This window comes from Rhynchophorus ferrugineus, unplaced genomic scaffold (genome assembly GCF_030347505.1).
Source record: "Rhynchophorus ferrugineus isolate W39M unplaced genomic scaffold, kcgeb_rfMv2 rfM8, whole genome shotgun sequence".
NCBI lineage: Eukaryota > Metazoa > Arthropoda > Insecta > Coleoptera > Curculionidae > Rhynchophorus > Rhynchophorus ferrugineus.
In genome coordinates, this window is record NW_027472587.1 from 7,107,618 (window position 1) to 7,133,163 (window position 25,546).

General features: G+C 33.1%; 4 protein-coding genes across 12 annotated transcripts; 2 read left to right on the plus strand and 2 right to left on the minus strand.

The window, feature by feature from the left end:
* Positions 1 to 208: 208 nt before the first annotated feature.
* Positions 209 to 2,257, plus strand: LOC143200956 (methionine aminopeptidase 1D, mitochondrial). 3 transcript variants are annotated; one of them, XM_076411768.1, is made up of 5 exons: positions 209 to 638; positions 689 to 908; positions 963 to 1,154; positions 1,246 to 1,507; positions 1,721 to 2,257. In XM_076411768.1, the coding sequence occupies exons 1-5, from the start codon at positions 592 to 594 to the stop codon at positions 1,915 to 1,917; spliced, it is 918 nt and encodes a 305-aa protein (XP_076267883.1). In that variant the 5' UTR covers positions 209 to 591; the 3' UTR covers positions 1,918 to 2,257. The 3 variants fall into 3 exon arrangements, with proteins under 3 accessions (XP_076267883.1, XP_076267885.1, XP_076267884.1); XM_076411770.1 differs by having other exon boundaries at positions 1,246 to 1,503; XM_076411769.1 differs by having other exon boundaries at positions 1,246 to 1,468.
* Positions 2,258 to 2,630: 373 nt separating this feature from the next.
* On the minus strand, positions 2,631 to 19,266 carry Sin3A (SIN3 transcription regulator family member A). 2 transcript variants are annotated; one of them, XM_076411747.1, is made up of 9 exons: positions 19,084 to 19,266; positions 11,879 to 12,879; positions 10,602 to 11,090; positions 8,554 to 9,667; positions 8,279 to 8,439; positions 6,215 to 6,591; positions 5,914 to 6,151; positions 5,434 to 5,853; positions 2,631 to 4,802 (listed from the first exon to the last, which is right to left on the minus strand). In XM_076411747.1, the coding sequence occupies exons 2-9, from the start codon at positions 12,857 to 12,859 to the stop codon at positions 4,566 to 4,568; spliced, it is 4,017 nt and encodes a 1,338-aa protein (XP_076267862.1). In that variant the 5' UTR covers positions 12,860 to 12,879; positions 19,084 to 19,266; the 3' UTR covers positions 2,631 to 4,565. The 2 variants fall into 2 exon arrangements, 1 of the variants encoding a protein (XP_076267862.1); XR_013006855.1 differs by having other exon boundaries at positions 4,454 to 4,802; positions 5,434 to 5,867.
* Positions 19,267 to 19,901: 635 nt separating this feature from the next.
* Positions 19,902 to 21,009, plus strand: sel (canopy family protein seele). The gene is made up of 3 exons (XM_076411771.1): positions 19,902 to 20,101; positions 20,157 to 20,479; positions 20,818 to 21,009. Exons 1-3 carry the CDS (start codon positions 19,993 to 19,995, stop codon positions 20,953 to 20,955), a joined length of 570 nt encoding a protein of 189 aa, XP_076267886.1. The 5' UTR covers positions 19,902 to 19,992; the 3' UTR covers positions 20,956 to 21,009.
* Positions 21,005 to 25,534, minus strand: LOC143200951 (peroxisomal multifunctional enzyme type 2). 6 transcript variants are annotated; one of them, XM_076411760.1, is made up of 14 exons: positions 25,425 to 25,534; positions 24,519 to 24,712; positions 24,309 to 24,461; positions 24,125 to 24,244; positions 23,876 to 24,072; positions 23,631 to 23,824; positions 23,435 to 23,574; positions 23,195 to 23,385; positions 23,048 to 23,141; positions 22,802 to 22,996; positions 22,595 to 22,749; positions 22,422 to 22,539; positions 21,396 to 21,566; positions 21,005 to 21,335 (listed from the first exon to the last, which is right to left on the minus strand). In XM_076411760.1, exons 2-14 carry the CDS (start codon positions 24,709 to 24,711, stop codon positions 21,124 to 21,126), a joined length of 2,133 nt encoding a protein of 710 aa, XP_076267875.1. In that variant the 5' UTR covers position 24,712; positions 25,425 to 25,534; the 3' UTR covers positions 21,005 to 21,123. The 6 variants fall into 6 exon arrangements, with proteins under 6 accessions (XP_076267875.1, XP_076267870.1, XP_076267871.1 ...); XM_076411755.1 differs by lacking the exon at positions 25,425 to 25,534 and adding an exon at positions 25,168 to 25,358; XM_076411756.1 differs by lacking the exon at positions 25,425 to 25,534 and adding an exon at positions 25,084 to 25,202.
* Positions 25,535 to 25,546: the final 12 nt, after the last annotated feature.

Below are 25,546 nucleotides of genomic sequence, written 5' to 3' on the forward strand. Positions count from 1 at the left end.
AATTAAAACATCTAAATATTTACATATAATATATAACTTGTTTACCGTGTGAATAAATTAGAAATATTATTACAGGTTTATGGAATTATAGCGTTAATGTGTTAATTTATTGTTCCCTTATGGAAAGTTGCTAAAAGTCTATGAATCTTATAAGATAACTAATGTAGAACACTGTAAGTAAAATAATTTAGTTCATAAAATATTTATCAGAGGTCTCTATATTTACAAAAAGGAAAATAGAATTTTATGCTTTAAAAAATTGTTTATTTCCAAATTTTAGATTATTTGAAATTATATTATGTATTCTTAATTATAAAAATGTTTGTGCCAGTTTGATTGATAAATATAAATATAATTAACTTCACATATGAAGTTTTAAGTTAGTTTAAAATAAAGGAAATGTTATTTAAATTCTATATTAAAATTATATTTATTATTAGTAAATTTTTAACTAACTATACATGAAATTATTGCAGTTAACAAATAGCATTACTTTTACTTTTTATGTAAATGAAACTTATTAAAACTTATCTAACCTCATAAACAAAAGTATCTCAGCTGATTTACAAATATATATTGGATACGTTAAAAATGGGCATGAATCAGATAATTCGGAATTTTTTCAGTTTTAAAAAAAGGTTATATCTTATATAAAAGATGTCTTTGTCGTTTTACATATATGTTTTAGTCAGCCTAATTTTGGTAGATATGCTATTGTTAATCCTGGAAAAGTATCTCCACAAAAGTGTGTACCAGAGAATATTGTGAAACCAATATACTACAAAACAGGTGAGCCTGTGGACAGCATAAATTTTCCAGAAATAAAAACAAATAGTCAAATAGAACATATGAGAAGGTCATGTAATATTGCTGCAAAAATTTTGGAGAAAGTAGGAAAAACTATAAAGGTAAGTATTGGTATTTATATTGTTTTGATGGTTATATATAAGAACATATTGTAGGTAGGACAAACTACTGATCAGATTGATTGTTTGGTTCATGATCTAAGTATAAAATATAACAGTTATCCTTCTCCATTGAATTATAAGTTTTTTCCAAAGTCAGTGTGTACTTCTGTTAACAATGTTGTTTGTCATGGTATTCCAGACGACAGGCCCTTAGAAAATGGTGATGTTATTAATGTAGACATAACTGTAAGTAAATAAAAATCATGAATAATTTTAACATTTCAATGTATAAGTAAATATTCATATTTGTAATTTAAATTGAGATTATTTCTGTTAGGTGTATCATAATGGTTACCATGGAGATTGCTCCAAAACTTTTTTAGTGGGTGAAGTAGACGATGTGGGTAAAAGACTAGTTGAGTGTACAGAGATCTGTTTAGATGAAGGCATATCAATCTGTAAACCTGGAACACCATTTTGCGATATTGGATATGTCATTGAGAAAAAGGCGGCAGAAATGGGATATAATGTAATACCAGCCTTTCTGGGACATGGTATAGGTGAATATTTTCACGGACCCCCAGATATATATCATGTCAGTAAGTGTAATAAAAGTGATATTCGATCTGGTGTTTTTTTATGTGGTTGGTTTGAAATTACAGAAAAGGTTTTTTCAAAATCTATTTTGGAATTAAAAACATGTTTGTGTCTCAGGACTAATTCTAAATTTAGCAAAATCGAGGTTACAGTTTTAACACGAAAATCAGTTACATTTGTTTAGTAGTTGGCAATCATGGCCTCATTTTTTTCAGGGAATAATTATCCAGGTAAAATGCAAGCTGGTATGACTTTTACAATCGAACCAATTTTGACTCAAGGTGAAGAGTTGATCGACATTTTGGATGATGATTGGACTGCAGTGACCGCAGACAATGCCAGAACCGCGCAGTTCGAACATACAGTTCTGATTACGGATAATGGCGTAGAGGTTCTAACCAAGCTAGATTAAAGCAACTCTCATCATATTTGTTTTTTTTTTCACGCAGGTCTAAATGACACGTACTGTGTACGAGGCTTCGAACATGTGTACCTATAACTCCCACTCTCTATAGAATTCTATTTTTACAGACTCCTATGTGGGTCGAATTATAAAAAAACAACCTGTCTCGCTTTCTCTTTCTCTCTTTTCGCCTTTAGCGATGATAAATTAATTTCTATAAACTAGACCGTTCATTGTTAGTTGAAAAGAAAAAAAAACGATTGTTGATTATTTCTTTGAATTATATTAAAACTGTTTGCCAATCGTAAGGAAAGATGATATCAATATACGTTACTCTTGTTCTTCAGTTGTATGTATTTCCTAAAATTTTGGTTTAAAATATTACCCTATTTATAAATTTATAATCTTGAGAAACCAACCAGTTAACGTTGTGTTGTTTTCTTATTGTAATCTAAGAATTTCAAACAGATGAACAGCACCATAACAGAAGCACAGCTTACAGCTATGAGTTGTGAACAATACACGAACGTCAGAAACAATTGTTATTAAATGATCTGAAAATTGATGATGAGACTTGCAGATTACATTTATCATTTTGTTAGTTATCATTCGGATTCGGATACAATTAAATGACCTAAAATACACATCTGGTGGGAAAACCTCAAATTTGTCCGACGTGAAAAAATTGTAGTAAATATATTTGAAATGAGAATGTGATAAGATAATTTTTCTTTATATTTTATTTTTATATAGAAATGGCATGTACTGTGTACAATATTTAAAATTTGTGTACATATTGCTCCCACTCTCTATACAACGCTATTTTTACAGATTTAGATGTGGGTTGAATTGTGAAAATAACCAACCTGTCTCGCTCTCTCGCAATTTCATTCAATCAAAAATGACGAACTTTGTATAAAATGGAATGTTCTATATTAGATGCAAAATGTGAAAAATCCGTTGATTATTTTCCCATTTTCCTCATTTATAAATTATTATTTACAGCTATGTTGCAACTAGTTGCTGACATATCTTTACAAACTCTAATAGAAAAATATACTATATAAATATTATATCTAATTTTGAATTGCCGATGGTGTTTTGATATATATAATATGTATATATACACTAAGGAAGCACATTCCATTTAAATTATTTTTTTACGGTACAATAAGTTAAAAATATTTCAGAACTATTTATATCTCGAAAAAGCTGACATTACTCTAAAAATCTTAAAAACTAGGAAATTTTTACTTACAATAAAAAAAAGATATTTCAATAATTTATCAAAAAAAAAAAGAACGATATGTCAACGTAGAACAATGCGTATATACATATATATGTTCATATCTGTAAAAGTACACATATATATGTATATAAAACTAAAACCGGGCAAAATAATTTAAGGTCAGAAAGTTAAAGCAATACAAAACAAATTGTGTTTGTACTAAATAATAAGTTAAAAAACATACACGAACCTATTATAATAAACAGTGTAAAAAAAGCTTTCGTTCCAGTCCAGAAAATAATTCAAACTCAACTTTCAGACTGATATCAAAAAGTCTAAAATACAGGGCAACTTAATAAAATATATCTGTACAAAAACAATGTCTTTGATCTTAACACAACTAACAAAAAATATATCACTCAAGGAGTTTTCAATAAATATAAAGATGTCCATTGAAATGCGTGTGTGCGTGGTCCACTGTGTACAGAGTGATCCAACATCTGTTTGATTCACGCGTCAGCGCACAGCCTTCTATTCAATTTTCAAAGTATAAAGTTTAAATTTGGTAACATAACAAAAACCTATCATATGTAAATTATGAATAGTCCGGTCGTTGACGATAATCTCACCCTTCGATTATGCATCACTCTGTAGACCAACAGGTAAATTATCCAATGTTAAATTCTGTTTGTATATAATCAACATATCTCAAACGCATCTTGCATTGCTTTGTTACGAGTTCAATTATTATATGAGAGGCACCAATGGAAACCCGCAATATTATTCACTGATACGCCCAATATATATGTATATATGTAATATTTTATATTATATATATACCTATATACATATATTATAAAATTTTTATCTGAAATTCAACAAAACAAACAAAATAATGCATCAATCTAACCTATATAATGAGGGTTACATATCTGATCAAGCAATGTAATAGTCTGGATCATACTAAATGAAAATGCCCATCATATTGTATAAGGAAAAGAGAATCTTTGGAGGCGTCCAAGATATGTAAGTTCACCACTCCCCCATTATATTGGAGAGTGAAAGCAATTTAACTGCAACGAACGGAAATGTTTTAGCACTTTCGAAATATATAGATTAACTTATAGAACTGGCGAAGTTGTAGTGTTGTAAGGTACTATCGTTATTACTAATAAAAAGCAATCAAAAACGTATGACCATATTAAATAATAATGTGATCCCGATCTAGCAATCGTGCACGAACATTAAAAAAAAAGAACTGTAACAGTTCGAACGGTGAGATTGACCGCGCGAATAAGTGAAATAAAACCAAATAACTTCAATAAATAGACATTTCATTGTAAACATGAAAAAGAAACAACAACTATTTAGATTACAACACTTAAAACTTCACCGTGCTATCCTAATTGACGCACTTATGTCACGCATTCTACGTCGAACTGTCATTCAGTCTGTCAACGCGATACTTATTGTACGGGACGTATGGAGTTCTCTGGAGATCGTTGTCAACCACTACACGAGTTCGATTGGGCACTACACCATCGCCACGTCCCATCAGCCAGTCCGTGGATTGTTTCGCTTGGATCTCGTTTACGTTAGAGCACACCCATTTTTTCAGCCAACTACGGAACTTCGTCGCTTTGTATTTCGTAACTTTCGGATGAGACTGTAACAAAACACAATTTCCGTAAAAAACGTAAGATCACCATGTTAAGCAAACAAAAGAAAACGGAATATTAGTGTACCCTAGATTGTTCAGTAAGTTCGCAGAGATGAAAAAACTTATCTATAGTTGTAAAACTAATTTTAATTTACTGAAGTGGTTTCTAGGAAGCCTGCAAATACCCCTCCTTATGGCAACGATTATCTCCTCGTTTGATGAAAATAAGAATATTTTGAAGTGTGAGGAGAGCCAACAGAAAGAGTTAAATCTGCCCAATATGCTATATGTTGACGTAATTTATTTATTTATTATTAAACTGATTTAAATATTGTTACAATAGCAATATAAATCATTTTGCGTTATAAACTAACACTTTATTGGCCAATTTCTGAACACAAATTCGTTTCGGAGCTGAAGAGCTCAATTCCACAGCAATTTTTATCCAATCTCATCCATAACGCAAACGACGCAAAAAATCTTTAATCCATTTTTAAGAAAGATGAAATCTTAAAACGACAATGGATTTTTAAATCTACTGTTGATTAATATAGAGTTACAACTAGGCAACATTATCTTCCATGAACTTGTTGCACAACCCGGTACATATGAACTACTAGTTAATATTTTAACTCACCTGTCTCGCTCTAAAGAAGGCACTATCTTTGTATAAGTAACAATCCTTCGCCAACGTGAAGGTGATCTTTGGGTCGTGGAAGTTGAACTTGCATTGTTGGTCGTCGTTGATTTCGTAGCCCGGACGTTCCGTCTGATTCCGGTCAGCCGTCCTCTCGTTCAACTTCCGCTCAAAGGCCTCAAAAATGTTCCGGTTGTTGTCGTTGTCCAGTCTCGAAGACCCGCTTTGGTTGGCGTCGTTCAGGTCTTGCGATTTCTTGCCCTGATCGTCTTCATCCGATAAACAAGCGTTTCGCGTTTTCTTGTTCATTAATCTGCTCTTGTAAGACCTCAGATTGCGGCCCAGATAAATCGGTGATCGAGGATTTGATTTTTCGGAATGAGTGATGTCGGCGTAACACTCCTTGTAACTGTTCCATTTCTAAGAGAAAGTCACTAATAAAGAATAAACCAAGGGCTGAATTTATTTTACGGCACTTACATTGGCTTCATCGACCTTCTTGGCATCTTCTGGTTCTGTGTCCAACAATTCAATGGTCATTTTGCAATCACACTTATAAATGTAGATCTTAAAACAGTTCTCTTCTTGCACCACTTTTTCAGCTGCTCTTTGATATGACATTTCACTGTACAGCCGTTTATGAGCAGTGGAGCATGGCCCACCAGCAGCACCTCTTTTAACTTCCTTTAAGTACAAATCAGTACATCCTATCGCAGTTCTGAAATTAAGGAATTAAATATAACTAATGCAAAAAATACAAGCCAATGTCAAAAGTGCACACCTTTCAGTGATACAATGTTGTAATTGCCGCACTGCATAAGCCACAACCTTGTCCAACGTAAAGGCGATGTATGCATGGATGCCAAACATCTCTCTTAGAGTATCCTCATACGTATTAGCTTCCATATTACCATCCAGGAGATTCTTTACCATATCCAAAAAAGCAGGATAATAATCCTCTAGCGCTATTTTGGATTTTGGCTTCAGCCTGAGCGCGATCGCAGTACTTTCCTTCCTCTTCGAACTGTTGGATTTTTCGTCTTTGGCTAGGCGTACTGCTCGCTCATATATCCTCAACAACCTTTCGCATAAAATAGCGTGTAATCTTAAGAAAATATACCAGTTGTTGTTAGCCATAAAGAGAGTGTAAGCTTCATCCTGCAAGAACAATTTACAAAATTATATTAGCCTTAAAATTACTAGTAATTCGATATCTATGTTAACAATGTTAAGATTTCCTTTCTCAACAACTAATTATACTTTGGTTAAGGTAAATACATTATTTCAAGTTGTAGATTTGGGGTTTTGATTTGCTGATTTGACACTATTTATTTTTAGTACAGATAGAAAATTGATACTCTTATTTTTGTTCCTATATAGCTACTGTTTATATAAATGACTGAATTAATTTATCTCAGGGAGGAATAGCATGTAAAATCAGATATAAATATTCGGTCGAGTAAAAATACTGTTGGTTTTTTTAACAACCAATGATGCCTTTTAATCAATGACCTTCTGTGCGAAAAACTGAACAAAGTGATTTTCTCAAGACTTTTTTGAAGCCATATTTACATCATTAAAAGAGTGTTTTAGATATTGGAACTAATGGTAGTCAAAGCCATGTTTGGGCTATGTGGTAGCTGTATTAAAACTTCTCTGCCAATTTCTTTCTATTTCCACCGAGTCAATAAAGATGCGTATGGTCTAGTCATTCAGGGCGTTTTTAAACGCCTACTCCAACCCCGTTCTTTGTCCCAATTGAAGAACAATCCAAACAAGTACTTAACATCACCTTCCGAAATTCCAGCACGATCTTCTTAGCACATTATTGTCATATGTGATCTAGATTTCGTCATCATTCTCTTCAAAAATTACTCAATTTCGTGTCGTCTCAATAGCCATCCACGAATATAAATTTGACACATTACAAATTTCAGTGTTAATGCATATCAAACCTAAATCGATATTTTTGGTGTCTTGTCTGGTGTAAATAGTCCCAATCTGTCCTCTTCATGATTAATGTTGTGTTACTGTACACTTAAGCAATCATCATTACATATTTACTGTTTTTTCCTTTTCAGAAATAAAAAAGCAAAATATGACAACTGACCTGGAATCTCCATTATCAAAACTCAATAATTTTTGAGTGAGTAAATGAATGATGTGTGAAGTGTTTTCAGTTTTAAACCCATTAGGAAAAACCATAACTACTTTCCTCAAATCATACTGATATTTCCAAATAATTCAATAAAGCAATGTGTTTTAATACAGATTGGAAAATATTTGTCTTATTCCTTATATTATTACTGTAAAAATTATATATCAAATGACGTTTCTGACGCCCCAAAATTTGCCCAAGATGTTAATTAATTACAAGACTCAATCATAATTTATATAGGATATAGATATGTATGGAAAATCACATCAGGACTCCAGAGCTTTTGCATAAATTTTTTATCCAAATTTTGCAGAAATGTACCTCATTTTCATGCATACTGAATTTCCTTCAATACACTAGTAGTTAGGAGCTTTTTGGCGTGGATCTCTGACTTCAAATAGTGACAACATAAAAATAAATTGAGTGGTGTTATTCCCATGATCTTGACGGGGTCAATAATGATTCTCGAAATGAGGGAGAAATGCCTCACTCCATAATTGAATTTAATAATGAATGTTAATTATTTTAGAAATATTGTTTAACAATGAAAGCGTTGCGTTCTCTATCATTATTAACAGTGAACTGCCTGGTGTCAAAATTTCAATCAAAATTTTTTTTTGGGATATCTTATAAAACTTTAAGAAATATTTACTTACTTTTAAAAGAGTTATAATTATCAAGACTTACCGGATTGGATGTTTGAGCGTGAAGAGGCACTTTGATATCTTCTTCCTTTATGTCCATATCACCCTTGATATCTGGATGATCTCCATCAGGGCTTCCAGACTCAAGTTTCCCTTTCTCTCTCTTTGGAGATCCTCCAGGGCTGTCTTTATCACAATTATCATCTGAAACAAGCGGCCTTGTAACACTTCACCATACTACATTTTGTCTTATGAAGAAAAAACAATAAAAAAACACACAATTATTTATTCCACATTAATTTTGTTAAAGTAATGTACCTTCGTCTTCCCTTTCGTCGTCGCTAAGAGGTTGCCTTGGATGGAAAAACAGGTCGGGTATATACTGCAAGAGTAAATGTTTTATTTTTCGCTTTTCACCCTTCTGAATACCCGTCTGGCGTTTGACATGATGCATAAGTAGATTAGCAGCATCATCCAAAATGCCCTTGTCCCGATAAGGTAAAATCATATGAGGCCCAACAATTGGTTCAGCTCCTTCTTCATTCTGTTCATGTCTTTCGTCAAAGATCGTCTCAATCTCGTTAAATAGACTCTTTGTTCTAATAGCTTTTATATCAGTCTGCTTGAAGTTAATGCCCTGATGATCGAGACTCTTCAGATAATATTTTTCATTCACTTCTCTCCAAATTTTGTTGAAACCCTTCTGAGCTTCCCGCCACTCGTCCTCCTTCGCCTTAAGTCGTTTCAGAACGATAGGGACGGCCACCGCTGGATTCTTCTTCAAACCTTCTATAATCTCAGGTGCTTTATCGCCATAAATTCGTCTTAAGGCTCTTTGATGCAACGTTGGCGAATAACCGCCCAAACAATCGTCCAATTTGAATTTAGCTGCGTCTTCCTGACTCATTCTGTTCAGCTTCTTATTGACACTTTCTAATATCCTAATCGTAGATGCGTTCGTCTCTATCACAACGTCCAACTCAAATCGTTCATCTTCGCACCTATACATTGATTCTTCGTATTGAGTCTTCCGAGAACTAACGAACGTACTATCCTCTGACCATGTAGGAAAAGATACCCACTGATCGTTGAGCACCTCTTTGCACAATTGAGTTCGACCCGAACACTTGAGACCTTCTTGGGCTTTAGGTATAATGCAATAACTAGCTCCGAGTCTTTTCGCTGTGGCTAAATCGATTTCTAAGGCGTGATCGCCTTGGGGACGCTCAGATCTTGTGACGTTAAAGGGTATAGGTTCTACATCATTTTGTCCCATAAATTCTCTGAACCATTTAAGCAATTCCGGAAACTTTCCCAAAAAAGGGGTGACGATTTGTAGGAGCTCAGTTTTTGAAATAATTTCCTGGTTAAACAATATTAAGCACCGTAGAAAATTGGTATACACTTCATGCGATTTCAAGGCTTTACGAACCTAGAAAATAAAAAGCATTTAATTACAAGCTTTAAAGGGAAAATTTGAAACAAATAAAAACGATTTAAGGTTTTTATCGGTATCTTGTTTCTGGTCCTGAACACTTAAATTTGATGATAAAATTATTTAGAATGAATCTTAAGAATGCACATACCTGGTAAGTAGCCATAGAAAAATGGAAATTTAGTAACGATGGTCTTATTTTATAGAGAATATTGTTAAATTATTGAAGTGGAATTGGCAAGGTTATTAAGAATACATAATAAAATAGCGTAAAAATTAGTAAGTACTAAAACACGTAAAAGAGCGAAAAAATAAATGTTATCGCTACAGAAAAAATACTAACGCGAATTTTAAATAATTATGGGATGTAAATTATATGACGTACATCATATCTGGTAATTGGTATTTGCAGACACGCTCGAGACTGTAGCGTGAAATTACATCAGATGGCGCTGCCTCTGACAAGTCCTGTTTAACACAGTTAGGAATTGTTTGTAAAATTATGAAATATTCCATAGTTCATAAAAACACATAACTCTTTATAAAAATAAAATTCGGATTTGCTAGTTCAACAATACAATACCATTTGAAGAAGTATCGGCATAAAGAGAAAGTAAAAATGTTTAATTGATCTATTTAATTACAAAGTATTTATTAAAGTCAATTAACACAAAAAAGAGAACATTTATAAACTAAAAAAGAGGGTAACTCTCATATATTACATTAGCTATGGGAAATGAGAAAAAATGATATCAAGATTATTTAAAATAAAGAATAGTTAATGAGTATAAATAACATTATTTTGTAGTAACATTAAACAGGAAATTACAAATAACATGGTTCACTTTTAAAACAAAATCCGATAAAAACATAATAAGATACTAAAATTAGTTATGTAATCTATACATAAGTACATCTATTTAGGACTAACCTTATCAAAAAAGGCATAATCATTCAAATTTCCATATTTGCTTGCTTCTCCTAAACTAACATCTCTATAAGATACAGACATTTTGTGTTTTTTTGGTGGCGGAACATCTCTGTGATGGTAGCTGGAGTATGGTGGTGACCTTTTTACAGGGCCAGACTGATGACTGGTCTTATGACTAATATGACGATCGGGAAGATGATCCCGATGGTAAGGCTTGTTCATTGATTTCTTATTAATGGAATTGGAATGCTCTGATACTGGTGCTTGATTAATATGACTCGTTGCATCAGGCAAGAATTGGCCAAATTCTGCTAAAAGATCACTTTGATTTTCAAACAGCTTGGCCACTTGACTATACACTTCTTGTTCAGTAAGATGTTTCACATTAGAACCGACATTCGACTCTTTCATAGTACGCTGTTCCTTTTGGTATGTATGTAGGATTTCCAGAAACCTCTTGTATTTTTCTGGTTGTCCTTGAAAACGGTTCTGCAAAATAAAACAATAATTTAATATGCAACATTTGGATAGATAACTGTGATCAATTTCATAACATTTCACAAAATCTGACATTAATTGATGATGAAATATACACATGCAAATTAATTTGAAGCTATTATTTAACATACCTAAGAAACGAAATAATATTCTAACATTTATTTTCACTCTACATGTTCCACACATTCTATCACTAATGTATTTATATTCAAAAATTATGCAAACCGCACAATCTGTTTGAAACTTAAAATAATCCTACAATACACGATACCAACCGCCAACATTTTTAATATTGTTTTGTGAGGTTACGTTTCCATTCCATATAAAATAGATCATTAATCACCAGATCGAAAAAAATTGATACACACAATGGATACTATCTTATTTTAATCGGTGGATTTTGAAAAAATCACGGAATAATTAATGTTTACGTGACAAAACTTCTGATAGACTTATCATCATTAGAAACGCGGAACTCGATTTGACTAAAATTTTTAGCAAATACTGTTTCCGAATTGTGAATATTTTGAAATCAAGGTTACGATGCAACCTTCACTAAATGACCGAAATTTGGAAATAATGGCGGAGGGGGTTAAAGATAAATTCTAAAATACGAAAAATCGTTAAATTTATAACTAAAACAAGTCTAAATCACAACGTAGAAGAACGATTAGAATTTATTTTATCAAATATCTAATTTAGGGTGACTGTACGATGTTCAACAATGTTATTTTCAATTTATGGCGATAAATACATATAGTTAAAAAATGTATACTAACCTTTATTTTATTGACATAATTAATGGCATGATTAAATTCCACTGGTTGATTTTGAGGTGTATCTGTGTTCCCTATCAGCGCCTGGGTAACAGCAGCTTCCTGGGCCGCCGTCATGGGCATTCCGTAATTCGTAGACGCGGACATCCCGTAACTGGACGACGAGTGATGAACCACTGAAGGTGGAGGGGGTGGAGCCTGAGGGGAAACCGAAGACAAATGCTGCGTTAGGGGGAGTGGTTGTGGTGGAGGAGGTGGTTGTTGTTGAGCGACCGTTGCCGATTGGCTCGGCGTGCCCGACATGTTGATTCGACCTGTACCACTGAGAATCATCGCAGATTTCTGTTGATCGGAGGAAATCGTGCCGGTCGGGCTGGGCATGCTAACCGACACGGAAAACGCGTAACCACCTTGATCACTTCGTTGTACCTCGATCTTGTAACCGGGAGGCAGGAACGTGTTAAAACCGACGATCAAATCGGGAAAACCTTTGAACAAGTTCGAAACGCGCTGAATAACGCCGGGCGTGTCGATGCTCTGACTCTTGAATTCCTTCATAATGTCTAAAAAATCATTGTACACCTGCGGCTTCGTGCCGAATTTAAATTTCACCAAATCCAGGTAGGACAGGGCGTCTTCTACCTTGAGTCGTTGAAAATTGCTCGGCGACTGTTGCTGAGGCGGTTCTTGACTGGGCGCGCTCGGAGGAGAAGAGCCCGTCGTCCTCATGGCGTTGTGACTGGTGGCCGATATGGCTATCGACTGGGGTTTCCCCGAATGGGGCGCTGCTACGACCGGCATCGCACTATAAACAGTCGGGGCTGAGGGAGAGTACAGTCCTGACTGCATACCTTCACTTAACACTTTCACACCCGGAAAAGCTAATGCTGGCGTGGTGTTCGTTAAAGGCTGTCGATACAGAGTTGACGACAATGATGGCCCGCTTCCTTCTTTTGAGGGCTCATCCACTCGATGCCGTTTCATCTCAAATTACATTCAGTTGACTGAAACAAATATCTATAATTAGTATAATAACATCATTAAGCAAAAACTAATTGACACGTGAAAAATATATAATTTTTTCTAAACTGTGTATAATAATTTTTACAAGTTTAGTTCAGTGATCTAGTATTAGGTAGTATATGGTATCAGTTCTCAGTCTAGGTTGCGTTAATAATCTAAAAATTTGTTGAATGAAACTATAGAGTCACATGTAAAATTAGGCCACACCAGAGACATGTTGATCAGTTTAAAGAAATTATTGAAATCCTGGAAAGTTAATCGAGTATATACATTATTCTGAAGACAAAAAAAAGGCCATAATCTTAGTTCGACGTCTAAAAAAATTAAACTGCCTTAGCTATAAACATGAGAAATAGAAAAAATTAATCAAATTAAATAATAGAAAAAAACTGGTACTGTATCAATGCCCATCCTATCGAGCCATGAAAAATTGACCAATACAAACTTTAGAGTGCTTAGCCATAGTAGAGCGTGGCAAACCTAGCGGCGCTTTACCTAAACATTTTATATAGTAGGCTTATAAAATAATTTTAAAGGATTTACAACAGATGGTGCTACTGTGTATTAATTCGGATCGGGTCCCTTTGTAACCAACTTCATTATTAATCACGCTTCCACTTTTCAGTATGTTTAATGTCGTCGCGTTGTGAACAAAATAAATTTTCGGTGCTTTGAAAATGCTTGAATGTGTACCGAGTAATTCGAATTTGCAGTAAGTTTTACTTCAATTTGATGAAAAAAACGGCTGAGGATCATCAAAAGCTGTGTGAAGCTTATGGAGGAGACCGTGCCGCATTGATTTCACCATGTGAATACCGGTTTCAACGTTTAAAAGTGGCGATTTTGCCACCGAAGGCAAAGATCGTTCTGGACAGCCAACAAAAAAAAAATAAAACGAGGATTTGAAGGTATTACTCCATGATAATCCATATAAAACGCAAGAAGAATATGCAGAATCGTTAAGAGTAATACAAGAAACCATTGCCAATCGCTTGAAGAAAAATCGGCATCGAAAGACGTTTGGTCAACTGTGAAATGCTGCTTCAACGGCAAAATTGGTAAGATTTTTTCAATCGTATTGTTACTGGTGATGAAAAGTAGATCCATTACGATAATTCAAAGCGAAAAAATGGGGACCACCACAACTTATGATGGGATTAGCTCGTTGTGGTATACTATGAGCTTCTAAAACCTAAATGTAGATCTCTATCAGAATATGAGAAGATACATCAATGTTATTCTTTAGCGTGACAATGTTTGACCACTTGTTGCAAAACCGGCGAAAACCGCCGTATTCTCCAAACCTTGTAAGACCAAAAAAGGCGTCTCAAAAAGATAGATCGTTCTTGCGAGATGGAATCCGTGTAAATTCCTTAAAAAAGAGATTTGTTGTTGACAATCGGGACGTTTTTTAATAGTATATGACAACTCGGAGCCACTAGAGGAATAAAAAAACAGCACATTAACTGAAGGCTTTACCGCTTTCACCATAACCTATTATAATTCTTCCTTTGTTTTTAAAAGTTAAAATTTTATTATGGTGGCATAGAAAAAAATTATATTGTTCCGTAATTAAATGTTAAAAATCTGGATTATTTTTTCGCAGGCCTAATAATTAACAATAAATAATCATAGTGTATTTCACCCAGCCGGACATGATGTCCTGATCGATTCATCTCTAAAATTAACTATAAAGCACACTTGTATCATATTAAAAGAAACTATTCAGGCGGGTATCAACAAAAAACAGCTGATCGTGACGAGCATGGTACAATCTCTAAAACGCGTGGTCTATAGCATGCCATGGATTGCGGATGCTTATTGTTTCTGATATGACTTAACCGTGTATCGCGTAGACTAGTCCCATACCTTGGAAAATCCGAAATAGTGAACTTCGTCTGGACACATCAATTATTTTAAATTAGTTCGAACTCTCATTGATGTATATTTAAAAGGTTGATCAATAAATGAATTACGTTAATATTATTGCAGACATTCTACTACAGCACAAAAGAACGACTGCTAGATTACGACAATAGTAAAACAAAACAAAAGCATCTTCAGCATAGTAATGGCTTCTTATAACGCGCCATACAATTACATAACGTGTATGTCTAAGAGCAGGTTTTGGATTTAATATTCAAACAGGAGCGAGCGCATTTACCTGACCTTTTAATTTAATATCGTTGAGTTAACTGTTGACCAACGAGCGTGATTTCGTAAAATATCAATGGCGGGAATTTATAAGATAGATCACCGGCGAAGGTTCCAATAACAAAGATGAATTTAAAAAGTGATCCGATCCTGCGTCTACATGAATAGGAAACATAACAGGTATTATATACATAACCTCAATGTTATATTACCGCCAAAACTTTACAGTAAAGATAACACTATCGACGTAACACATTCCTCGGTTTTGAGTATGTGTAGAAAAACAAATATTTATATATTCATAAATCACAATACCCAAAATGTTTATGGTATCACTGGTTAACAACAGTACACATATATCTAATAATGGAAAAATATTGGCGCTTTTCCTGCTATTATACTAATACCTTATTTATACCAGTTTAATTTAAATAGAAACCCATATAGCACATCAAATATACTGAATTAGTTTACAAACCAGCTGTAACACATAGGCGGTCATGGGAAAATAATCAACAAGTCAATTTCAGTAAAAATAATTGACAATATATGACCAGTATAACCTTCTGTTGAACATTTAAAGAGAATATGAGACGTTGGAGGCCTGTTCAATTGCTCGAATAATTTCTACCACTCAACTGTTTTCGAGCATGGGAAAGCTCAAGTATGGCTTTTGTTGATCTGGCAAGGGCTCAACAAACATTTAGATTGTTTTATCAATACAGATAGATATACTAGAAAAATCATACGGCAAAAAAAATTAATTCTCAATTACCCGGTTTTAGTTATACGATGTCCGACGCGTTTGTATTAAAATAACTTGATCAACCTGAAGTATGATATCTTATTGCATACTCTATGGTTCATTACCTAAAAAAGATAACAAATTTTAATATTTTGCGGTTTTTATGTTAATAAAATGTACGCTCTCTCAACAAACCAATTATGACAAATGTCTTGATTCATTCAACTATGGAATTATAAAAATGTTAAGCACAACTATCCTGTTACAGTATTTAAAAGTTTTCTGATTTCTCATATATGGTTATGCATATTTACAATAGACATTGAATTACGTAAAGTCTTCACTATCATTTCACCGACAATAAAATAGATATTTAATTTTTTCCCAATTAAAAAATAATTAATTTAGCGTTTAATTGCGTTCGGCCATTTGAATTGACATGGTCGTGGCTCCTGATAGGGTCAACATACGTCCTAGTGTTTGGATTTCATTAAAAATTACTTTTTGAAGCTACCTGGTCAGGGGTTCGTCGACATTAACTCATGTTTGCGATAATACTAGAAAAGTCATAGGTAAAACCGAAACTATTGCGTCACAAATCACAGCCAGATGACAAATTATAGGACTAGCAACTTGAAGCGAGATCTAATCGTGTGTAAGAATAACATTCACGGTCACATAGCATTGTTTTTGGCTAAATCGATTTTATAATTAATTATTACTAGTCTGAATAAACCTAACGACCACGTGTTGGTAACATTTTAAAATAAACACTGTTGCATTATATCGAAATCAGATAACCGCGATAAAAGGAGAATAACATTAAAAATGATTAATTCACAACACCGTAAAAAAGAAAATCAACCAGCAAAAATGCTTTCTAAATAGTCACCGTGTGTATCTTCCACAAGGTGGAACCGAACTATTCTGGAGTTAAAATATAAAAATTAAAATTCTATTAAATTAATTCGATTGTTTAAATTAAATTCGCGAACTCGGAGTATCTAAAATTAACCAACTATGCAAGAAATGTACGAAAAAAACTCGACAGTGTCGTAATTGTCTATAACATGCCTTTACAAGGAATCAAGAGTCTGGTGATTTGCACTTCAGTCGATATTCTGTTTAGATATAGACTGGTAGAAATGAATCAGCTGATCGCGGACGCTTACGCTAAGCTATGCCGTACGCGAAGAAAAAGAGCAAATCTTAATAAAATCAACGATGGTTCGGTAAAAAGTTTACGGTCTCGCATAATGGGTCCTTGATCACTAATTTTTCGCACGTTACCTAACCAAAAAATTACTGATTTTTCGGGCATTACCTCATCGTCGACTGGGAACGACGACACTCCACTATTGCTTAACCTCAAAGTAATTTGGTCATTACCGGACACTACTTTCCATCGATCTGGCACTCATCACTTCCGAACGAACAAATGCAACAGTAGCAGCCGCAGCTCTTCATTATATAATCGTCGCAAAATAAAATTGCAGACGGACTCAATGTGTATCAGTTCCGACGGGTGAAGTTCTCGGTCTGCGGAGACGGCAACGAATGTGAGAAAAAAAGGGGACATTCTCTGACGGGCGAGTCGCGGATCAGTTTGCGGTCGCCGTCATTCGAAAGGTATTAACCGAAATCATCGATGCTTCAATCTGCGGTGGTGGTGTGTCACCGTTATGGTACACCATAGAAAATTATGCTCGGAGAAAGCAAAACGTTTCGGAAACGCCATGTCCTGAGCGGCTACCAATTCAGCTGATCGGTCGGCGAAGGCACGCCCACTGAGGTATTTCTAGCATAAACAATAACCGGCGGCAGCTCGTTCTGGATCCTCGGGAGATTTTTCAAAAACAACCGCTTACACTCTCCCCGTACTGGTTCGCGTTTGAAACAATAGACAAAAAAGCGATACTAGGTTAGGTCAATAGGTAAGGGAAGAAGCAGCACAAGTGTTATACCTATATTTGTTACATTATACAACACAAGATCAACAGAACCGCCGAAAACAAATTTTATTTATAAACCGTTCGCTGAATCTGCGCGCGCACGTTGAACATTATTGGCAATAAGAATAAAAATATTTTCGATTGCGCAATATAAATGCAGTATTTTCAAAGGCAACTACAATATTGTCTTTCGACTACAACTACAATGCCACTATTTCATCAATCTACCGTTATCTGGTTCTATTAAAGTATATTGTATTTACCCATTATAAATCGTTACGGAAAACCACATGTAAATTTTACGAAAACTAACATTTTTAAAAGGCCTCACGTCTTTAAAGTCCTTAACAACAAAACTTACACATCATGTGCCCGTTAAATGATACATAGATCTCGACAATATCATGGAGGTTTGAATAACAGATTTATTTAAGAATACGCCACACGAACGTGAATTCATTTTGCTTGGTGACTAAATTTTAAGGTCGAATGAAATAGCGAAAGAGAGATTGGGATTTTAACTCTTTTTAGAACAAGTATTCGTAAAATTGGCAACAGAGATGTTCTTCGAATCATCGCTCGGTGTTGTCTGGTTTATATGAGAGAGATACCGATAACAATTCACGGCCGAATCGTTTTGTGGAAGAAGCGTGAAAGCAAGGACAATGGCAACGTCGGAAAGATAAATTCGCTCCCGCGAGCTAAAGGACGAGCTCACGATTGGTGCACAGAGGAATCGATATAAAAGTGGAAGGGCAGGGAAGCGGACGTAACATACAGCGTTGCCATGTGGTTCGTTTGAAACAAAGTCGTTACAGGCGATATTCGCTTGCGAGACAGCTTTGTCATCAGTAAACAAATACAAAATGTTACATGAAATCTTCGTCATTCCGAAACGCATTTTAGAGACCAAACTGGAATATACCAATGTAAAAATTGTATTGTTACGTGAAAAGACCTTTCTAATAAAAAATAAATGTATGAAAAATCCTTTTGTTATCTTCGGTAACACGCTTTACGCGGTTGCCAGGTCAAGTGCCGCAACATCAGCAATAACAAAACAGGAATAGAGTAAATTTCGTTTAATAATAAACTTATACGAATTATAAGCCATATGATTCCATCTAGATTATATTCTTCCATCGCCTCCCACTTTGAGAAAAAGTAGTGCTAATTTTGGAACAAGCATTACCACAAGGTGGATGCTTTTCGACCGATATAAATCCATTTTTCGGCACGTTATTAACAATTACGCGTCGCTGTATAAATATGAGAACACAGAACACGTAAATTTTTGTTAAATATGCGGGAGAGTCGAAAAATATGTCACTCACCTTAAAGAAGCCTCTTCTAAATACAAAATACGGTGAACCAACTTGTGCACACACACTACTTCGTTTTTAAAACAGAATTTTAAGTTATTTACTGTAAATTGTGATTTTACACTCGATTTCATCAAATAAAAATTCTGACACATTCTGTCGACAACCTCCTACAACGGTGACCGATTGGCGACTGGCTGCTTGAAATCTTGGAAGCTTGTTTGGACGAGTCCATTTTATTGGAACGATCCATTCAGGTAGTAAACGTTTTGAAAATCCTTAAGACTGTTATTTCGGATTGCCCTTTTTCACAAGTAGATTAACAGCATATAGTCACCTTCATTTTTATTATATGTTTTTTTATAATTTTAATAAATAATTTTTTTAATAAATTTTGACACTGAATAGGGCCGACCCTCAATGTTGGATTGACCGAAAATTTACGTCCGCAATTAATTTCTGCTATCATAACTGAGGGCGCTAGTTGTAAATTTTATAAAATTGCGCGCGAATTAATTAGTTTATATAAATTATGTAACATGTAAATCTTTTTATAATCACAGAAACAAAAAAGTATTCTTTAACATCATGGGATCAATAGTATTTTGAAAAATTTAATAGACTCATCGGATATTCAATCAAATTACTTATATAATACTTTTATAAGAAACTGCAAACAATGTTGTTTAAAAAAATAAATTAAGTTGTGAATTTAACAGTCATAATCTCTAATAGGTATTAATCTCAATTTGTTATTGTTGGTATATTTAAACCTAACCTTATAGATAAGACCAATTAACGAACCAATGGAAGTGATGATACGTGTCATTAAGAAAAATGACGTTTTATAAAAGACGAGCTACCTCAAATGTTTGGAATAAAATTAGTTTTACTTGATTTTTTATGTGAAACAGTTGCGCTATGATTCTTCAATCCTCAATTTCTTTAATTATATTTACATTTTTATGTGTAAATGGACAGTCTGTAGTTAATGATGCAAAATTAGACAATCAGGAAATAAGGTGTTTAGGTAATGTTGCTGTATTTTTTTCTTTAATTTTTAACTAAGTCTTCTAATATTATAGTTTGTGATGCTAGTGTTAAAGAATTAACGGCAATTGTGAAAGCCACTGACAGTTCCAAGACAGTTAAAATTGGTGGACACCGTTTAGATCCACAAGGAAATTATGACGCCCCTAAAACTGTACCACTCACTCAATCTGAAATTTATCTGTCAGAAGTTATAGATACAGTTTGTAACAAAATGGATGATTATGTTAGAGGTATTTGGAAATCTAATGGTACTTTAACAATTATAAAAATGGTCAATGATGGGAAAATGAATCCATACATGAGTGAACTTGACTTTGTGCAGGATGAAGATTTAAACAGAAGTTTAAAATATTATGTGAGTACTTTTATATTCCCAGTTTGCTGTATATTCTTGAAACAAGTTACTCATGAAAAATTCATTACTATTGTGGTTTTTGAAATACTTGTGTATGACATAAATATATGTTCTATAAACATTTATTATTTTGTTAATGCAATTAATTTAATAGTTTATGAATTAGGTATGTTTATTAGATTAGTGACCTTTTAGTAATTTCAGATTACTTGAGAATTAAGATGCCAAACCTGTTAAATTGTAAAAAGTAATATTCTTATTGTCTAATTTTCTTACAGGATGTTTCTTAAATTAAAGCACTCATATTTTAGATATTATATAGTTACATTGTGTTTTAGTGTGAATCCATTATGGGAGAGTGGGAAGAAAACATTATAAAATACTATCAAGAGCAAATGGACAACATTGAAGAAACATTTTGTATCCATGAATCAGGAATTTGCCCACCAAAACTAATCAGCAAAAGTGAACTGTGATAAATGTTTCCATATTTTCTATACTTCTTGTTAATAAAATACAAAACAATACAATTAAGTTTTTTATTTATAAAAGTGCTTTTATAAAATCCACCTTATAAAGTAATAACAATAATACATATGAACCATCCATGCCCACTCCCAGTTTATGGAATAATTAATCAGTTTTTATAGCTTAGCATTGGTTTTTAACAATGGAGCCAACTTCTGGGCCAACATAATGTTGCCTGTTATCTTCAACTTTCCTTTCATGAATGCCTGTTGAGGCTGAAGTTTACCTTCTGCTAACAGCATAAAGTCCTCATCAGAAATAGTCAGGGTAGTATTAGGTTTATTTTCTGGGGCTCCTTCATATACTTTAGCATTCTTCAGATCCATTGCTATGCAGATGTTTTTAAAAATTACTAATGATCTTTTATATTAAGATAAGTGATACTTACTCCATTGCTTAACTTCTTTTCCATCTTTTGTAATTTTATAATGGAAAACCCCACCTATTGATTTAGCTTTACCAGGATCATTTTTAACTTGTTCAATGATGAATTCAAAAATAGCATCACTTTTCAAACTGGTTGCTGACATTTTAATTGATTTTAAATCCACGTAAGCCCCTAAAAATAAAGAAAATTAATTTTATAGTAATTTGTATTTAATCTATAAAAATTTTATTAATAGCAAGCTACTAATATATTTGTACTTACAATTAAACAATGTGAACTTAAACTACTTCATTACAGAGTTAACATTCATATCTTATGTATGTATTATCTATTAAGTGCTGATTAATCTCAATTTATATCAAAACCAAAAATCAATTGTCATTGAAAATGATTTGCGATAAAAAATTATAATATTAAAATAGAAAATTACGAAATAATATATCTCAAAAACGATAAAAACAATTATAAATTGGGAAATATATATAGAAATGAAATTACCTAATTTTTTAAGTCAAGGGGCAACGCCTACAAGTAAAATGTAACGTTTTTACAAATTCCACACTGATAATATCGTTGGTATTATTTCCCGAGTACTTGAGAAATTTTAGAACTTTCATTAAATTATTACTTCAAAGGTTATCTTTCACAAACCAAAAAAAAAATCGAATCGCGAATACTGAACGTTGACCAATCAATAGTCGCTGTGTTGCAATATCGTCAATTTATCATTAAATAAACATGGACGGTTTTAATTATAAAGCATCGTGTCCTTACATAATAATGGATGTGCTTTTTACATATCAGAAGATGATCATAATTGATGATAAAATCGACTACTTAATTATAAAAAGTCTATTTTTTATTCGTTAATATTTCAGTGAACAATTAATATGACAACGTACTAATATCACGCAACTTGACAACACTGCATGCAGCCAATTATCTGCTTTTGACAATACAAGAGTGACTTAAAATATCAATTTTGAGTAAGATAAAAATAACAATATGTATACTGAGAAAATATACCTGTTATTACAACTGTATTCGTTTCAACCACAACGGTTTCAAAGTGTATCCTGTTATCCTCTTTCCACATATCAACCCTCAATGTTTGACCAGGAACTACAGGTTTAGTAAACCTTACCTAAATTAAGATAAAATATGAAGCAGAAATGTAATTATATATATTGTCTACCCACTTTGCAAGCTTTGAATAAACTTATGTCATAATCAGCATAAGACTTGAGTATAACTCTCACAGAGAAACCTAAAGAGCACAAGCCGTGCAAGATGGGTTTCTCAAATCCAGCAACTGCAGCAATATTTGGATCAATATGTAATGGATTTCTATCACCTAAAAAACAATTCAACTAAAATATTTCACTCAGTGTTAATTCCTATTTTACCAGAAAGCCGATAAATGGCAGCTTGATCCAGAGATGTTTTTTGAGTTAAAGTCAAATCTGGGGATCTGTTTGGTTTTTGAATGCATGGAACGAGTTTTGTTCCATTCCTGGATCCACCAAATCTACCAGCTCCAACAGCAAATGTTACAATTTGATTTTTAATTACTAAATTCCCATTGTTATCGAATGTATCAACTAAAACAAGATATGTCCTGACTTCAATAGGTACAATATTTAGGTGCTTACCATCTGAAACAATTGCTGCCCCTGATCCTTTATCCAGTACTTCTGCAACTTTACACTTTGAAACAAGTTTTCCACCAGTTGGAAAACTGAGAATCTAAAATAAAATCCAAATAAGTATTTGTAAGTAAAATAGGTTTCTTTATATACTTCAATATACTGTTCTCCATGTAAAATATTGCTTAAATCTATGTCTTTCCCAGGTATTGCAGAAGTTGTAGTACTAGAGGTCATTACACTTTGAAGGGCAGGTAGTACAAAAAATGTTGGGAGGGTGGAAAATTCTTCATGCCCTTCATAAAGAAACTTAATTTCTGTTGGATCAGCTACTGTAGTACCCACTGAAATAAATGCTAATAAATACGAATCAAGATTTTAGTAAAAACATACCTCCTAGAGCATATAAAATTAAATCTTTATCTGTGTATTCAAAAACATCAGTCTCATCACTGTCTTGATTATTTGTCCCTTCTTTGGTTCCTGAAGCATCTAAAGATTCTATCAAAGCACCTGTTGCTTCTTGAATAGAGCTAAAATAATATGTCAATAGTTTTAAGCAAGAAATAATAATGCTGCTCACAAGCACCTTAATAAACTGTAATTGGTTATATCTGTTATTTTAGACCAGTTTTGCTTCACATTTTCAATTGATACATTATCAGACTCAGGTGACCTTAAAAGTGTTCCATTTGCTCTAATAATTGTACATTTTCCAGCCCAGCCTGCTGCAGCTTCAATAACTGATCCATTTTCTTCACAATCATCATGACACATGTATGCCTACATTATATAATTTTAAAAAGCTTTATATATACAATAATTTATACATACAACAACAGGTGCAATATACTCTGGATTTAATGCTTGAAATACATCTGGAGGTAAAATGTCTTCAGTAAGTCTACTAGCTGCAGTGGGGACAATTACATTACAATGAATGTTGTTTCTTGCCCCTTCAATAGCAACTGTTTTGGCCAGTCCAATTAGACCCATCTTTGCAGCTGAGTAATTTGCTTGACCAAAATTACCTACATTTAAATTTCCTGAATAGGTATCAATTAATAACATGCAATAAAATACCATATAGCCCAGAATTGGAAGCAGTCATGACAATGCGTCCAAAACCTTGTTTTTTCATTATGGGAAAAGCAGCCTGGGTAGTTTTAAAACTTCCTTTCAAATGCACTGCATGAACTAGATCTTATAATAAGAAATGTAAGTTAATATATGTGTATTATAAAAATTGTAAGGTAAATCAATTTACCCCAATCTTGATCAGAAATCCTAGCAAAACTTTTATCTCTTAAAATTCCAGCATTATTTATTAATATGTCAATGCGTCCAAAATTGTCTAATGCAGTTTTAATGAGTTTATCTCCATCTACCACTGAATGATAGTCAGCTACAGCTGTACCACCTAAAAATAAGTATTTAGTATGAAATTTTATTAAATTTATGCTGAGTTATAATTTACCTTTAGATTTAATTTCATCCACAACAGTATCAGCTGCTTTTGAAGAACTACCATCTCCATGTCTTCCTCCACCCAAGTCATTAACCACAACTTTTGCTCCTCTAGATGCAAATAAATGAGCATAGGCCCTACCTAAACCAGCACCTGCACCTGTTACTACCACAACTTTTCCATCAAATCTCAACTCTGCCATTCTAAAAGATTAATTAAAGGTAATTAAATTAATAATGTATGTAACTGATAATTTAAGATATAATGCAAATTTTTTGTATTATATTTATGTTACTTGTAAGAAAAACGGTAGACTTGTTTTTTCTACTTTTATTATGTATGACCTTTGATAAAAGATGCAAAGTTCAAAACGAACAATGCTATTAATTTTTATCAGCTACTTAAAACCATCCATTTTATATACAAATGGTATTTAAATATACACATACATTTAATAAATTTAAGTGGTCAATAAGTCAAAAATTGTAAAGTTCTATATAAACTGTATCTTATATAAATAAATAAGCCATACACATACACTCTTGTAACATATAGTTATAAATAAATTCCTTACTTATAAATGTTACATAAACAAAATATTATTTTCAGAAAACTTTCAAAACATAACAAATTGAACAAAATATTAAAATTTTCTTACATATGTCGTGAATTAATAATAGCAACTAGGTTACGACATACGTCCTCTTTTAGAAGTTTATTATGAATGTATCCACCATAATAAATAAAGAACATTTAATACTAAACCATAATATAATATAAAGTAAACCATATACTAAAAGGTATATTTAATTAAATAAAAATGAATATTATAATAATGTTTGTATTTTCAGATATATATATAGGTGGTAGTAATAAATAGGGAATTTTAAGATATACTTATTTTAAGTTGCAAACCTGTTTTTTTAAGGGGAGCATTTTTGGATTTAGTTTCTGTGAGCGAACGGTTTTTCTAATTTAAAATGTACAATATAGGACCAATATTTAGGTTGCGAAATCCATATGGTTTATGTATAATT

What these genes read in the sequence shown, in the direction of transcription:
- sel (XM_076411771.1), top strand. Translation starts at nt 19,993, where the DNA reads ATGATTCTTCAATCCTCAATTTCTTTAATTATATTTACATTTTTATGT. An exon ending in TCAGGAAATAAGGTGTTTAG is followed by an intron (nt 20,102 to 20,156) that starts GTAATGTTGCTG and finishes CTAATATTATAG; the next exon opens with TTTGTGATGCTAGTGTTAAA. An exon ending in ACAGAAGTTTAAAATATTAT is followed by an intron (nt 20,480 to 20,817) that starts GTGAGTACTTTT and finishes ATTGTGTTTTAG; the next exon opens with TGTGAATCCATTATGGGAGA.
- LOC143200951 (XM_076411755.1), bottom strand. Translation starts at nt 25,262, where the DNA reads ATGTTCTTTATTTATTATGGTGGATACATTCATAATAAACTTCTAAAA. An exon ending in ATTATTAATTCACGACATAT is followed by an intron (nt 24,713 to 25,167) that starts GTAAGAAAATTT and finishes TTAATCTTTTAG; the next exon opens with AATGGCAGAGTTGAGATTTG. An exon ending in AGTATATTGCACCTGTTGTT is followed by an intron (nt 23,825 to 23,875) that starts GTATGTATAAAT and finishes TATATAATGTAG; the next exon opens with GCATACATGTGTCATGATGA.
- Sin3A (XM_076411747.1), bottom strand. Translation starts at nt 12,859, where the DNA reads ATGAAACGGCATCGAGTGGATGAGCCCTCAAAAGAAGGAAGCGGGCCA. An exon ending in ATTATGCCTTTTTTGATAAG is followed by an intron (nt 9,668 to 10,601) that starts GTTAGTCCTAAA and finishes TTTATTTTCTAG; the next exon opens with GTTCGTAAAGCCTTGAAATC. An exon ending in ACGCTCAAACATCCAATCCG is followed by an intron (nt 6,592 to 8,278) that starts GTAAGTCTTGAT and finishes TTGTTCTTGCAG; the next exon opens with GATGAAGCTTACACTCTCTT.
- LOC143200956 (XM_076411768.1), top strand. Translation starts at nt 592, where the DNA reads ATGGGCATGAATCAGATAATTCGGAATTTTTTCAGTTTTAAAAAAAG. An exon ending in TTTTTCAGTTTTAAAAAAAG is followed by an intron (nt 639 to 688) that starts GTTATATCTTAT and finishes TATATGTTTTAG; the next exon opens with TCAGCCTAATTTTGGTAGAT. An exon ending in TTATTAATGTAGACATAACT is followed by an intron (nt 1,155 to 1,245) that starts GTAAGTAAATAA and finishes TATTTCTGTTAG; the next exon opens with GTGTATCATAATGGTTACCA.